At 41.8% G+C, this 16,325-nt stretch overlaps 1 protein-coding gene across 1 annotated transcript in view; it reads left to right on the top strand.

Annotated features, from left to right (window-relative positions):
* The window catches only part of LOC122933040 (guanine nucleotide-binding protein subunit alpha-14), a 136,513-nt gene extending 131,806 nt beyond the window's left edge, over positions 1 to 4,707 (top strand). Inside the window, exon 7 of the mRNA XM_044287779.1 lies at positions 3,692 to 4,707. Within this exon, the coding sequence (XP_044143714.1) occupies positions 3,692 to 3,882 (191 nt within the window). The 3' untranslated portion in view covers positions 3,883 to 4,707. The remainder of the gene's footprint in view (positions 1 to 3,691) is intronic.
* The last annotated feature ends 11,618 nt before the right edge of the window (positions 4,708 to 16,325 follow it).

Here is a 16,325-nt window from a genome sequence, read left to right on the forward strand (position 1 = left end):
GTCATACATGCCTTGATAAGGGGCATGAAGTGAAGAGGTTTTCTGGTGGTTAGGGAGCATTCTGTGTATTATGCCTGAATTACTGCAGGTGACATGTCAAAATATTTTATTTATTTTTAGCATTTTGCAACTATGTGTTCTACATATTCTAATAGTATTTAGAACATCTGATTAATATGAGGGACAAGAATAGCATAAACTGTGTACTGCCTTCTAGCTCCCAGACAGTTTGTAAGGAGGTGATTGGTGAAAGCCAGACATTGGTTGTGGTGGGGGGTGTGGATCTTCTCTACAGCTGAAAATGTATAGTGTCAAAGGAGCGAAAGAGGAGCACAAGTGCATCAGGTTTCCTGTGAGTGATCCTGTGATGTCATCATCTTATTGGAAACTATTTATTTCAGATACTTTTTTTTTTCTATGGAAGGAGTGTATCATCAATATAACAGAAAAAGAGAAAAGCCATTATGGTGCAGAGGTTTTCAGCTACAAGCATGGAGTAAAATATAGTTTTTTTTTAGGCACCTTTCAGAAGAATTTTTACACCTTTTTAAAGCGCTTGGGGTTTGGTTTAAAAGAATTGTAATAGGGTTTTAATTAAAGTTTGTAACATTTGGCTCCTGCATCTTCTAGAAATATAGTATATAGAAACTAGGGGTGGGCGATATGCGATATGGATTTTGTGCATATCACCTATATCGCCGGACCGCGATATGACCACGGAGCGGTAGTGAAGATCGGTTACCATGGCAGCCAGGAGTCACGCTACTGAAGTCCTGGCTGCCATGGTATGTTAGTGAGCAGCATTATACTCACGTGCGTCGTGGCCACCGGTCGCTCCTTCTTCTGTCTGTGCGGCGCATTGCTAATGCTTGCAGCATTAGCAATGCGCCGCACAGACCTATGAGAAGAAGGAGCGCCCGGCGGCCACGGCGCACGTGAGTATAATGCTGCTCACTAACATACCATGGCAGCCAGGACTTCAGTAGCATCCTGGCTGCCATGGTAACCGATCGGAACTGCCCACTGCCACCAATGATGGGGGGGGGGAGGAAGGGGGGACCCTGTGGCCATTAATAATGATTAATACTGGGGTGGGTTTGAGTTACCTGAGGGGGCTGATAGGAGGGAGCGGCTGGGGGGGGGGGGGGCTGATCAGAGGCTGAGGGGCTTGGGGGCGGATCAGGGGCTGGGCGGCTGATCAGAGCCTGGGGGGCACATGAGAGGCTGGCTGCCATGGTCAGCTCCCTGCTGTTGTGTGCACAAAGCACAGGGCAGCAGGGAGAGTGTAAAGTCATATTCACCCTAATAGAGCTCTATTAGGGTGAATATGACAAGGGTTCTAGGCCTTAAGGAGGCTAATATTTATTAAATAAAAAAGTTTAACCCCCCCCCCCCCCCAATATAGAAAACAATATATTGCGATATATATCGCATATCGCACATGCTTTAAATTATATCACAATATAGATTTTAGGCCATATCGCCCACCCCTAATAGAAACTGCAAAATGCTGTTGTGTAATAAATCTGTCAGACTGGTCATTCTCCAGTCCCTCGCCAGCCTTTGCTGACCAGTCATATTTGAACTTTGATGCCCCCCATAGGAATTTTTTATATAAATTTAACCCCTTAGTGACCAGCCTGTTTTGAGCCTTACTGACCAAGCGTTTTTCTTCATTTTTTTTTTCCATCATCGCCTTTCAAGAGCTATAATTTTTTTTTTATCTTTTTCTCTATGTAGCTGTAGTTTGTGAGTTGTAGTTTTTAATGATGCCATTTTGGGGTACACATAACTTTCTTATAACTTTCCTGCAGTGCTCCTCTATCAGACAGCAGATGGCTGGTGTAAGAACATGGCTGACATTAAATAATAATCCATATTCCTTACAGCGCTCCTTGCTTTCTGTGCCCTGCAGTGTGCCCATACAGCGGTATACAACCACATATGGGGTGTTTCTGTAAATTTCTGAGTCAGGGTAATAAATATTGGTGTGTTTTGTTTTTAACCCTTGATTTGTTTCAAGAAAAATTTATTAAATTGGAAAATTTCTAAAATGGGGTACAACTTTCTTAAACAATTAAATGACATTACCAAAATGATGCCAACATAAAGTAGACATATGGTGAATGTTAATGAGTATTTTATGAGGTACCACTATCTGTCTTAGGCCTCATGCACACGACCGTTGTTTTGGTCCGCATCCGAGCCACAGTTTTTGCGGCTTGGATGCGGATCCACTCACTTCAACGGGGCCGCAAAAGATGCGGACAGCACTCAGTGTGCTTTCCGTATCCGTTGCTCTGTTCCGTGGTCCGCAAAAAAATATAACCTGTCCTATTCTTGTCAGTTTTGCGGACAAGAATAGGAAGTTATATCCATGGCTGTCCGTGCCATTCTGCAAATTGCTGAATGCACACGGACGCCATCCGTGTTTTTGCAGATCCGCAATTTTCGGACCGCAAAACACACAACGGTCGTGTGCATGAGGCCTTAAAAGCAGAGATTCAAATTTAGAAAACAGAATTTTTTCAAATTTTCATGATCTTTTGGATTTTTTATTTTTTTATATAAATAAAGGTAAAACATCATGTTAATAGTACATTTGAGTCAATGTGTCACGAGAAAACAGAATGGCTTGGATAAGTAAAAGCGTTTCAAATTTATTACCACATAAAGTGACGCTTGTCAGATTTGCAAAATTAGGCCCGGTCAGGAAGAGGGCAAATGGCCCGGTCTGGAAGTTAATTGGAATTTTTTTTCTTTTTTTAACCACTTAATAGTTCCACAAGGGTACTATAATAGCCAATCTTTTGATTGCTTCTAAAATAAAATGCACCATCCCTATAGTGCATTGCATTTTAATGTCTGCTATTTAGTGCTATAGAGAACATGGCGCGCACAAAGAACAGTGCATGCCGTGGTCTGATAAGCGGCCGCACAGAGGAGAAAGAGGGAGAGCTCTCCCCGCCCCCGACCTTCCACAGTAAACTGCCTGCTAAGGCTACTTTCACACCAGGATTTTAGCTGGATCCGTGATGGATCAGCAAAAATGCTTCCGTTATAATACAACCGTCTGCATCCGTTGTGAACGGATCCGGTTGTATTATCTCTAAAATAGCCAAGACAGATCCGTCTCTAAAACCATTGTAAGTCAATGTGGAAGGCAGCATGTCACAGTGCGACACCATAGACTATATCATTATAAAAATTGTCGCATGACATTGGTACGACATCAATGTCACGCGACACATGTTGCAGTGTAATTGTGCCCTATGTTTCACGAGACTTATTGTTGTCGTGTAGCCCTAGCCTTATGGTAAATGTGACAAGTGATCAAAAGATCCCAGGTTCTAGCCCCTTAAGAGGGCTAAAAGTTATTAAGTAAAAATAATAAAAAATAAAAAGTCATTATAAGACACAAAAATATAAAAATTTTAATATCTGGTATCGCTGTGTCAGAACCATTAAAATATTTAAAATGTTCTGTGCAGTGAACGCCATAACGGAAAAAAACTATAAAAACACATAATTCACAATTTTTTTGTCACCCTGCCGGGTCACATGACTGCCACCATGTTTAATTCTATCTAGCTCTCCTACGGATATATTTTATAGGACTGAAATGGACTGTTGCATTTTTTTCCTGGATGTTTTTTATGAAGCACTGAGTATTATTTATTTTTTGTTTCAGGTCCTAAACAAGATGCCAAATCAGCTCGGGAATTTATTTTGAAGCTCTACCAAGACCAGAACCCTGACAAAGAGAAGGTCATCTACTCTCATTTCACCTGCGCCACAGACACAGAGAACATTCGTTTTGTCTTCGCTGCTGTTAAAGACACTATCTTACAGCTTAATCTGAGGGAATTTAATCTAGTGTAAAAACTGGACAATGAAGTTTGTGGATTAAACGACTGTCTCCTCAATCATTCTCCATTCCCCTCCCCCTTTCTCAAGAGTACAGAGATGAGATGCGATGTTTTCCTACAAACATATTGTGTTCTGATTCTTAAGAAATGTAATCGGGAAGAGAGAAGTTAATTCCCACCCTCCTCCTGATGTTTACTGTTTTTTATGTGGTATACAAACCTTTTAGATGCCGTTTTTTTTTTTCTTTTTTTTTCTTCCCATGTGTTGGCCTTTTATTATTCTATTCAATGTTTTGTAACAATTGGATATGTAGGAGAATATTTCATAGAGTACAAAATGAAAAATAGATGAAAAGTTCCTGTTTTTTTTTATTATTAATACTTATGTTGTGGTTTACTTCTAACCAGAGTTGCCTTGGCTTTTCGAAGCAACACAACATTTTTATTAGACAATACTTTTTAATTATTATTTTTTAATAGATTGGGGTGCTTGACTTTAATCCTAGAATGTATGTTTTTTTTTTTTTTTTTTTTTTCCTTTTTCCCCTCAAGAAGAGTAAAACATGGCTGCCATTACGAGATCCTTCTATTTCATTAAAGGAGCCATAAAACGAATGATCGATTCTCTATTGCGATGTTAATCAAGGAGCGATGCTTTCCTATTTCAATGTAAAACCAAAGATAGAGTGAATTGTCATTGTAATGATATTTGTACATATGTATCTCTTTATAAATAATATGTATATATATATGTATCTGCATATATACATATATTTTACATGTTTCTCTTCCAGTAGGGCTGTTTGAATATGAATAAATTACATTTTAAATCATTTGACACTAGGTGGTTTTACTGTGCTGTATGGATTTAAAGGGAACCTGTCATGTGGATATTTGATTATAATCTAACTAATTATATACAATCATTAACTACTAAAAAGTGCCTTAGATGTATTCACTTACTGGTGTGACAGATGGTTACCTCATAATATACACACAAAGATGCCGCTTGCTAATGAGCCGATTTGAGTCCAGCGTGATGTCATGGAGTCCAGCGTATATTTAATTCAGAGCTATAGCCACTCCCCTGCCCACATGCTGCTGATTCATATGGAAAATAACTGTCAATCAGCAGCAGGTGGGCGGGGAGAGTCAGGAGCTCATGAATATTCAGGACTCATCATTTTCAGCTGGAGCTTTTCAATACAAGAAGCTGGCAGATTGACTGGGTCAATTAAAGAAAGTGACCCAGCATTTTGCTAAGAGAATCAGTCACTTATTTATGTTGCCCTTAGTTAGGCACCATAAAACTGGTGACAGGTTCCCTTTAAGTCGAAAACGACTTTACTACAAATTTGCTGCTGATGCTCAGGTTCTTTTAACAGCAATAAAATACTTATGGATTTACTATTTCATAAGGGTTTATTAAGAGTTCCTGGAGAAGATTGTAGGTATCCTAAATTATAAAGTGAAAAGCGTTGCGAATGAATGTTTGTCAAGCTTTACCTTACTGCTTACATTTATTACATTATTGCTTTTAGGCCTCATGCACAGGAACGTATTGAACCATTCATTTCAATGGGTCCGCAAAAAAAAATTAACTGAAGGTACTCCGTGTGCATTCTGTTTCCGTATGTCCGTATTTTCGTTCCTCAAAAAAACAGAACATGTCCTATTATTGTCCGCAATACGGACAAGGATAATACTGTTCTATTAGGGGCCAGCTATTCCGTTCCGCAAAATACGGAATGCACACGGATGTCATCTGTATTTTTTGCGGATCGCAAAATATATACGGTCGTGTGCATGAGGCCTTAAACTTTTCATTGACCATGACTTGCCTAACAGAACATAGGCCGTCATCTCCAGTGAGTCAAAAATGAGATATTTATATTTGTCAAGTATAGTTAAAAGGTTCTGTCATAAAAAGTAGCTTTCCTATTTGAGCGCAGCATATTATTCTGATTAACTAACTGTTATACCAGACAGAACAAAAATATCTAGGCAGCAACGGGGTGAATTGATTTTGGAGGTTAGGCCCCTTTCACACGAGTATTCCACGAGGGTGCAATGCGTGATGCGAATGGGGCTGTGTACATAAGCGTTGGTTTTCACGCATCACTTGTGTGTTTCGTGAAAATCGCAGCATGTTCTATATTCAGCGTTTTTCACGCAACGCTGGCCCCATAGAAGTGAATGGGGTTGTGTGAATATCACATCCGCAAGCAAGTGCTGATGCAATGCATTTTTCATGAATGGTTGCTAAGAGATGTTGTTTGTATACCTTCAAATTTTTTTTTATCATGCCAGTGCAAAATGAATTAAAATTGCATTGTACCTGCGCGATACAAACTGAACGCGATTGCATACAAAACTGAATGACTTTGCAATCGCAAATTTTTCACTGACCGCATCCGGACCTAATACGCTCACGCTTGTCTGCAAGGGCCCTTAGATCTGTTTTGGGGAAATTTAGGAGAATAGTGTGCAAATTGTTTCCAGTGGTCCAGAAAAATCAGTCAATCGGGTATAATAATTTGCTACGCATAATTATTTGCTGACCACTGGTATGCCCTCATCATGAGAAAAAGGCCCAGTACCCCGAAAAGTAGCTGGTCAAGCATGCGGACTGTCGGAAATGGTCATACACAGTGCTCGGCTATTTCTAGCAGTCTCAAAGAGATGAATGGTGCAGCATGGCAGATGTGTTCTCAAGATTTATGGGGGTATGTTATATTTGGCCAACAGGAGCTGTCATGGGTTTGTAAGATTATTACATGATCAAGTAAGCGAGTGATTTGGGAACGGCACAAATAGTTTATTGCCCATTCTGAATTATGCCAGGAACAGTCTCGGTGGAGAAACACATTACACAGGAATAGTCTTTCTAATGGGTACAGTCCAGTAGGGAGGGATAAGGGTCCGGTTACATTTTATGTAATGCTACATGCAATGTACAATTTGTGCTACATGATGCGACTGCAAAAAAATTCATCCAAGTTGGATTTTTTTCTGTGACTGTCGCAACATATGGCATGTTCCACAGTGACACCATTGAAATACATTATATAAAAGTCTTTGCAACTTTTAGCCATGTAGCCCTTTGTATCGCATGTCTTGATGTCTCGCGACCAGTGTTGCTGTGTTCCTGGCCCCTAAATGGTAAAGGCGTCCACAAGAGAAATAGCCACTTACTGGTCACAAGGGGGACAGCAAAGCTCTGGATCGGATCATGGATGCTCAACCTGCCTGTCCTCCAGTTGTTTCAAAACTACAATTCCCAGCATGCCCTAATAGCTGTAGGCTGTCCAGGCATACTGGGAGTTATAGTTTTGCAACAGCTGGAGGGCCGCAGGTTGGGCAACCCTGCAATAGATCTTCAGCAGCAGCTCCCCTCTCTGACATACAAGTATCTCAAAGCAATGGATCTTTTTCTAGAGGGGCTGACATCGGCATCATCTCCCATCTAAAATTAGAGTGCATTCACATCACCGTTTAGCTTTACATTCTTCTGATCCATCAGAAGAAGGAGAGAAAAAAAACCAGGATCCTGTAAAAAAAAACGGATCCTGTTGCAACAGTTAGGTCTCATGCACACGCCCGTTGTGTGTTTTGCGGTCCGCAAATTGCGGATCCGCAAAACACGAATGGCGTCCGTGTGTGTTCCGCAATTTGCGGAATGGCATGGACAGCCATTAATATAGCTGCCTATTCTTGTCCACAAAATGCGGACAAGAAAAGAACGGTTTATATTTTATTTGCGGCCCACGGAACGGAGCAACGGATGCTGACAGGATATGGAGTGATGTCCGCATCTTTTGCGGCCCCGTTAAGTGAATGGGTCCGCATCCGAGCCGCCAAAACTGCGGCTCGGATGCAGACCAAAACAACGACCGTGTGCATGAGGCCTTATGCATAGGATCTGTTTTTTACAGGATCCAGTAAAAAACGGATCCTGTTGCATCAGTTGTCATCCGTTTTGAGCCATTTCCGTCTGAGATCAGTTTTTTAGATTGGAAAAAACTGCATGCATTACTTTTGTTTCAATCTAAAAAACAGATCTCAGACGGAAATGGCTCAAACTGGTGCAACAGGATAAAAAAAAATTTATGGATCCTGTTTTTTTTTTTCTCTCTCTCTCTCTCTCTCTCTCTCTCTCTCTCCTGACTGATCAGAGGAACGTAAAGATAAATGGTTATGTGAATGCACCCTTAGGCTACATGCACACGACCGTATGTGTTTTGCGGTCCGCAAATTGCGGATCTGCAAAAAAAGGATGACGTTCCGTATGGCATCCGTTTTGTTTGCAGATCCATTGTAATAATGCCTATCCTTGTCCGCTAGGAAAAAATAGGACATGCACTATTTTTTTTGCGGGCCAACGGAACGGACATACTGATGCTAACAGCACACGGTGTGCTGTCCGTGTTTTTTGAGGACCCTTTGAAATTAATGGCATCCTATCGGAAAAAAAAAAAAAAAAAAAGACACTGAAACAAAATATGTTTGTGTGCATGAGGCCTTAGTCTACTTTCAAAATACAAACTACAAATTGGCGTGGTATTAAAAAGCAGGAAGTGCTCAACCCCATATGCAGTGGTGCATCTATACTGGGGGGGCAGATCCTGCACTTGTGGCCCGTTGCTAATGGCAATCCTCAGCAAAAATGCATACAATAGAGGATGCCTGCAGCGGACCACAAGTACCACAATGGACATCCTACACAAGATAGCAATTGTGTGGATGTGATAAGCAGTCAAAATAACATAACAAAAACAAAGACAGGTGCACTCTGCGGTCTTACTAACCCTCGTACTGGTGTAAAATTGAGAATCGTACTGGTGTAAAATTGAGAATTAGCCAACATATCCTGCTTGGAGGATATGTCTGAGCCCGAGCACCGCACCAAGGTTTCTTAAGTAGCTCGGACCTAACGCTAAACCTACATCCTCCATTGTATGCATTTTTGCTGGGAATTGCCATTAGCAACGGGCCACAAGTGCAGGATCTACCACCCCCCAGTATAGATGCACCATGCAGCGTTTTGGTGTCCGTCTGACGAAACTGACACAACAGAAAACGGTTCCGACCTCCAAGGACTTTCATTGGTGTTCAACACTGATTCGTCTTGGCTATGTTAAAGATAATACAAACGGATCCGTTCTGAACGGATGCAGACGTTTGTATTATCTGAACGGATCCTTCTGTGCAGATCCATGACGAATCCACACCAAAAACGCGAGTGTGAAAGTAGCCTTAGATCTACAGTACAGACCAAAAGTTTGGACACACCTTCTCATTCAAAGAGTTTTCTTTATTTTCATGACTATGAAAATTGTAGATTCACACTGATGGCATCAAAACTATGAATTAACACATGTGGAATTATATACATAACAAAAAAGTGTGAAACAACTGAAAATGTCATATTCTAGATTCTTCAAAGTAGCCACCTTTTGCTTTGATTACTGCTTTGCACACTCTTGGCATTCTCTACCTGAAATGGTTTTCACTTCACAGGTGTGCCCTGTCAGGTTTAATAAGTGGGATTTCTTGCCTTATAAATGGGGTTGTGACCATCAGTTGTGTTGTGGAGAAGTCAGGTGGATACACAGCTGATAGTCCTACTGAATAGACTGTTAGAATTTGTATTATGGCAAGAAAAAAGCAGCTAAGTAAAGAATAACGAACGGCCATCATTACTTTAAGAAATGAAGGTCAGTCAGTCCGAAAAAATGGGAGAACTTTGAAAGTGTCCCCAAGTGCAGTCACAAAAACCATCAAGCGCTACAAAGAAACTGGCTCACATGTGGACCGCTCCAGGAAAGGAAGACCAAGAGTCACCTCTGCTGCGGAGGATAAGTTCATCCGAGTCACCAGCCTCAGAAATCGCAGGTTAACAGCAGCTCAGATTAGAGACCAGGTCAATGCCACACAGAGTTCTAGCAGCAGACACATCTCTAGAACAACTGTTAAGAGGAAACTGTGTGAATCAGGACTTCATGGTAGAATATCTGCTAGGAAACCACTGCTGAGGACAGGCAACAAGCAGAAGAGACTTGTTTGGGCTAAAGAACACAAGGAATGGACATTAGACTAGTGGAAATCTGTGCTTTAGTCTGATGAGCCCAAATTTGAGATCTTTGGTTCCAACCACCGTGTCTTTGTGCGATGCAGAAAAGGTGAACGGATGGACTCTACATGCCTGGTTCCCACCGTGAAGCATGGAGGAGGAGGTGTGATGGTGTGGGGGTGCTTTGCTGGTGACACTGTTGGGGATTTTTTTCAAAATTGAAGGCATACTGAACCAGCATGGCTACCACAGCATCTTGCAGCGGCATGCTATTCCATCCGGTTTGCGTTTAGTTGGACCATCATTTATTTTTCAACAGGACAATGACCCCAAACACACCTCCAGGCTGTGTAAGGGCTATTTGACCATGAAGGAGAGTGAAGGGGTGCTGCGCCAGATGACCTGGCCTCCACAGTCACCGGACCTGAACCCAATCGAGATGGTTTGGGGTGAGCTAGACCGCAGAGTGAAGGCAAAAGGGCCAACAAGTGCTAAGCATCTCTGGGAACTCCTTCAAGACTGTTGGAAGACCATTTCAGGTGACTACCTCTTGAAGCTTATCAAGAGAATGGCAAGAGTGTGCAAAGCAGTAATCAAAGCAAAAGGTGGATACTTTGAAGAACCTAGAATATGACTTTCAGTTGTTTCACACTTTTTTTGTTATGTATATAATTCCACATGTGTTAATTCATAGTTTTGATGCCTTCAGTGTGAATCTACAATTTTCATAGTCATGAAAATAAAGAAAACTCTTTGAATGAGAAGGTGTGTCCAAACTTTTCATCTGTACTGTACATGCAAGCTTCTCTGTTCACTTCCCTAGATCAGGTCCCTGAGTTTCTAGCAGCCCCATAGCAGACATGGCTAAATTAATCAGCGGCACAGCAGGGAGTGTCTCCAGCATCCAGACAATCAGTAAGTGTGCAGTGTCTCCATTATCCTGTATGAGTGTGTGGCCATTAGGTGGAAACCAACATAATTCCTGCCGTCCTGCGCTATCCCGATATGCTGGTTGGGTGTGACAGGAGCAATCAAAGAATAAATCATACTAGTAGGGAGTCTGATGTATTAACCCCCTCCTAACATGACGATTTTCCGTTTTTATTTTTCACTCCCTGCCATAACTTTTTTATTTTTCCGTTTACATAGCCGTATAAGGGCTTGTTTTTTTTTTCTTTGCAGGACCAGATTTTTTTATGTTCCATAGGATTTAGTGGGAAACTGGAAAACAATTTCCAAATGGGGGTGAAGTTGGAAAAAAAAAAATGCATTTCCGCCACAGTTTTATGGTGTTCCCCCTTCCAGTAAAACTGTTCTTCTTCATTCTCCGGGGTCAGTCCAATTACAGCAATACCGCATTTACATAACGTTTCTTGTGTTTTAAAACTAAAAAAAGACTTTGGGAAAGATTTTTTCATTTGCATCTGCATATTCTGACCCCCATAACATTTTTTTTTTATATTTATATCTACAGAGCTGTGTGAGGGCTCGTTTTTTGCACGCTAACCTATCTGTAGTATTCAGTGATAATATTCTGGAGTGTGTATGCTTTTTTTGATCACTTTAAAAAAAATATTCTGGTAGGTGAAGCAATAAAAAAACTGCTAATTGACCATTTTGATTTATTTTTTTCCTATTACAGCGTTCACCATATGGGTTAATACATTAATATTTTAATCGTATGGGCGTTTTGGGAAACGGCAGTGGAATTAATCTTTGTTTTATTTTATTTTATTATTTTTATGGGAAAGGAAGGGTGATTTGAATGTTTATATTTTGTAAAACTTTTTTCTTTACACCTATTAAGTAGATCATTATGATCATTAGATCTCTTGTCCCATAGACTGCAGTAAATTACCATTGCAGTCTATGGAACATTCAATACATTACTTTGGAGCTCTGCCATAGGAACTATTGCCGTGGTAGCCCCAGATCCTTCAGAGGGACCCAGACTACAATAGTGAACCAACGGCTTCCCTGATTTCAATGCGGGGGAAACCATTTGGACCCCGGAGAGCGGCGCTCTCCGATGCCGTGGTAACAATTAACAGCAGCATCTGAGGGGTTAAAGGGGCTCTGAACCTAAACATATCCCCATTATCACCCCTGCACAGGGCAAGAGCTTTTTTGTTTACAATGGCACACTGCTAGGCGGAGGCTTCCACACAGCAGTGTTTCCGGTGACGTCACCGGCTCCGATTGACTAGCTTTAGCGTTGCCCTAGCTGTTTTACAGGCTTGGGCAGAGCTAAAGCCTTCCCATTGGTGTCAGTGATGTCACCGGGCTCACTGCTGGGCAGAAGCCTCCACCTAGCAGTCCCTATGGAAAGCCCGGTACATCACCGGAACTCCCCAAAATTTGCCCTTTGCAATTCAGTGCAGGGCAAAGGAGAGCATCGGAGCATGGAATGCTCTGATGCTTATATCAGAGGGGTGAAGATGGGGATATGTCCAGGTTCAGCTCTTAACGCGGACAATCCCTTTAAATGTCTGTGACCGGTGTTACTGCTGATGACAGACATTAGCCTTGAGTGTCTGACACAGCAGAAAACCAGTGGCAATGATGGCGCCGCTGTGCTTTAGAGTGGGTGCCATCTTTAAAGTTCAGACATCTATTGTACATATACAGAAGATGTTGGGAAGGCGTTAAAAGTATTCTGTAATCAGTAAATACCTGTTTTTGTACTGGCCTCTAAGCCTAATAATAGGTGCCATTTCCTATTATGTACAGATTGCTTTTCAGCAGTCATCTCATTTTCACAGACAGGGTTATGGCTCATGCACACAAATGTGTGCCGCCCATGCTGTGTATTGGGAAGTGCAGATTGCAGCCCCCAATGCACAGGCACCATCCATGTGGCCTGTGCTGGCAGATGCAGACCCATTCAACTTGAATGGGTCTGTGATCTGTCCACACCGGGAAAATAATTTGAGCATGTTCTATTTTTTTTGCAGTGCAGAGGCATGGACTGAAATGCCACAGAAGCACTCTGTAGTGCTTCCGTAGCCTTCCCCTCTGTGCCTCTGCCCCATATCTTCTGGATTGCGGACCCATTCAAGTGAATGGATGCGTATACATGACACTATGTGCACATGGCCGGTGCCCGTATATTGTTTGCGGGCCACAATACGAACACGACCGGAACACATTCATGTCCATGAGCCCTTACAATGACTTATCACCTCTGTATAAAAAACATTGGATCCACAATAGATGATTGTCAGCTTATCTACTCCTTCTAACGTCTGTGGTACTGCAAATGCCCATTCTTCCTTTAAGGCTATTTTCACATTAGCGTTGTGCTGTCTTGTTTTGAGATCCGGCACACTGTGTCAACACCACAGCACAACGCTTCAGCTTTTCATTTTTAAAGAGGAAAAAAAATGAACAAACCAGAACGGAGTGCACCAAAATACATTCCGTTCCGGTTTGTTGCGTTCCCATACAGGACACAATCGCTGCAAGCGAGTAAGTTAATAGTGTCGGAGCCGTCTTTTTCGGATTTTTCATTTTCAATATAATATAACCAGAACCGTTCTGAACGGATGCAGCCAGTTGTATTATTAGAATGGAAGCATTTTGCTGTGGTATTGAGATCCCCTGCTGGATCTCAAAACCGTACAGGTAAAATGCTTATGTGAAAGTAGCCTTATTCAGGTAATGCTCTTTATGCCCCCTGGAATTTACTTTACAGCAGCACAAGTCTACTTTTATGGGGCCTTTGTGCATCCTTACTTGTACAATGACCTTGGCATGGGCCGCAAAACTGTCCCATATAAGTCAATGAATACCCTCCACTCTTTTCTATCTATGGCCCATAGTGGCTGCTATAACGCATATCTCTAAATACTGTTACCAGGGCAGACAAGATGGCTGCCCCATAATCAAAATAAAATCAGATTACAAAAAAATTGTCACTGGTTTAAAAAAAAAATAAGGTTTTGCAGGTATATTGCACCATAGCTATACAGTGCATTCGGAAAGTCCTCAGACCAGGATGGTGGGCAGCATTTGTATTTTGCAAATCCGCAATTTGTGAACTGCAAAATGGATATGGCTGTGTGCAGGAGGCCTTATAATACTTGGTAATTAATGTTGTATAATTGGTCTGAAAAAGTTTAAACTTGATGAATTTGTGTCTTTCAACCTATGTAACTATGCGAGAGTGGCAGTGACATATATAGCTATGGGCGAACACATGGTTGACGGTGTTAACAAACAGCCTGTTTAATAACACGCTGCCGGATTTGTTGCACTTTTAAATTAAAGAAGCGTTCCAAAAATTGCCTTGTTCTGAAACATCGGAAAATATGCTTATTGTACACTAATGTAGAGGCGCCGGCCTCTTCATAACTTTGGCGGATCCTCCTCCAGTTCTAAATGTAAGACAGATTCTTAGCGGTCTTACATTTAGACCTTTTTCTACGCTATCTGCTACTTTGCCATGCTCACAACAGGTCTAATATTATGGGCGGGGAAGTGGATGGGCCGGCAGGCCCGTCTCATTTACCATTTTCTGCGCCTGTTTTAGGTGTAAAAAAAATGGTCTAAATGTAAGACATCTTGGTATTTCTCTGACATTGAGAACTGGCGCTGTGTGCGCTGAACTTATGGGGAGGCCTGCGTCTCTTCATAACTTCAGAGGATCATCCGCCAGCCCAGGGCCTTAATAAATGTGCACCACAACAGAAGAAAATTCAGGCGGCACTACACCCAAACAAATTGCTGATTGATAGTTCGCAAGTCCTCTGTGTACGCCGGATATATGATATGCAAGCTAACGGTGGTGCCTGCTTAGGTCAATTTTCAATAGAATACGATCCACCAAAAGAGAGGTAAGAAAATCTGCGGCACTCATCAGCTGCAGGATGTCATCATCTCATTCTTTATTGCGATTGCAAAAATTGCATACAAGCATTGTAGGGCTGAGGCGGACAAGCCTTCACAAAAAGCCGCCTGAGGGGCAGCAACGGTCGTTTCGCACAAATGTGCTTCTTCCGGCTACCTGTGTGACGCAGACAGGCGTGCCGACCTATTTAGGAGCATGAGATTAACCCCATTAATGGGTATAGCTCTCAACCGCAAAGGGCACCACCTGTGTGCGTGTTACAAAACAATCATCCATAGCAATCAAATTACATCTCAGACAAATAGACTAAGATCATTGCAACCATCCGTACGGATTATCCATCGTGCTTCTTTTTGCAATAAGAGGCGATGCCTATCACCTCCTTGTGTCAGAACTGGAATCACCTCAATTCCAGCAAAACCCAGGCATTTTTTTTTTTTTATCTCCCTCGTGTTTCTGCCATACATGATCTATAAGACGGGGGCAGCCTTTCCTTGTTCTGATGGAATTGAGGTGCTCCCGGAATCTCTCCAACATGGGCCTAATTGTTTTACCTATATAGAATGCTCCGCACTCACATTTAACCACATACACAACGTACGTGGTTTTACACGTGCAGAACTGTCTCATTCTGTGTGATACACCTCCTAGAACAATAACCTTGTCCTGGAGGATGTATCCACAGAAGGAGCAATTACCACATCGATGATTTCCTAAAGGTTTTTTCACGCTTAGCCACCGATTAGGGTTTTGTTCACATTTCATGCGGCTACTGACTAGATGATCCCTCAGGGTGGGTGTTTTGCGGAAAGCAATAATTTTTTTTTTATCCGTAAATTTATCTAGACTGCTCTCATTCTTTAACAGATCCCAATTATCGTGGATAATTTTTTTAATTGAGTCGGCCATAGGGCTATATTTGAATATAGACACAAAACGGTTGTCTTCCTCCACTTTCTTGTTTTGATGTAGTAATTCATTCTGCGTGTTTCTATCTGCCCTAGTAAATGCTTCATCCAGCATTTTCAAAGGGTATTCCCTCTTCAGGGAGCGATTTTTGAGTTCGGTAGCCTGTCTTACATAACCATCCCTTCTGCTATTAATGCGCCTTAATCATGTGAATTGTCCATAAGGTATGGCCTCTTTCACACTACGTGAATGAAAGCTTCCATGGTTTAGAAGGGAATTGGAGGCAGTGGGTTAACGATAGCCCTCTGTTATGATTTCCCAATCGCGTATGACACGAACATCAAGAAAATCCAGTCTCCCCCCAAAAAATTTTAAGGTGAAACTCATGTTCATGTCATTCTCGCGGTTTAACCACTTCAGCCCCGCTAGGTGAAACCCCCTTCATGACCAGGCCACTTTTTACACTTCGGCACTACACTCCTTTCACCGTTTATCGCTCGGTCATGCAACTTACCATACAAATGAATTTTACCTCCTTTTCTTCTCACTAATGGAGCTTTCATTTGGTGGTATTTTATTGCTGCTGACATTTTTACTTTTTTTGTTATTAATCAAAATGTAACGA

This window comes from Bufo gargarizans, chromosome 1 (genome assembly GCF_014858855.1).
Source record: "Bufo gargarizans isolate SCDJY-AF-19 chromosome 1, ASM1485885v1, whole genome shotgun sequence".
Classification (NCBI taxonomy): domain Eukaryota; kingdom Metazoa; phylum Chordata; class Amphibia; order Anura; family Bufonidae; genus Bufo; species Bufo gargarizans.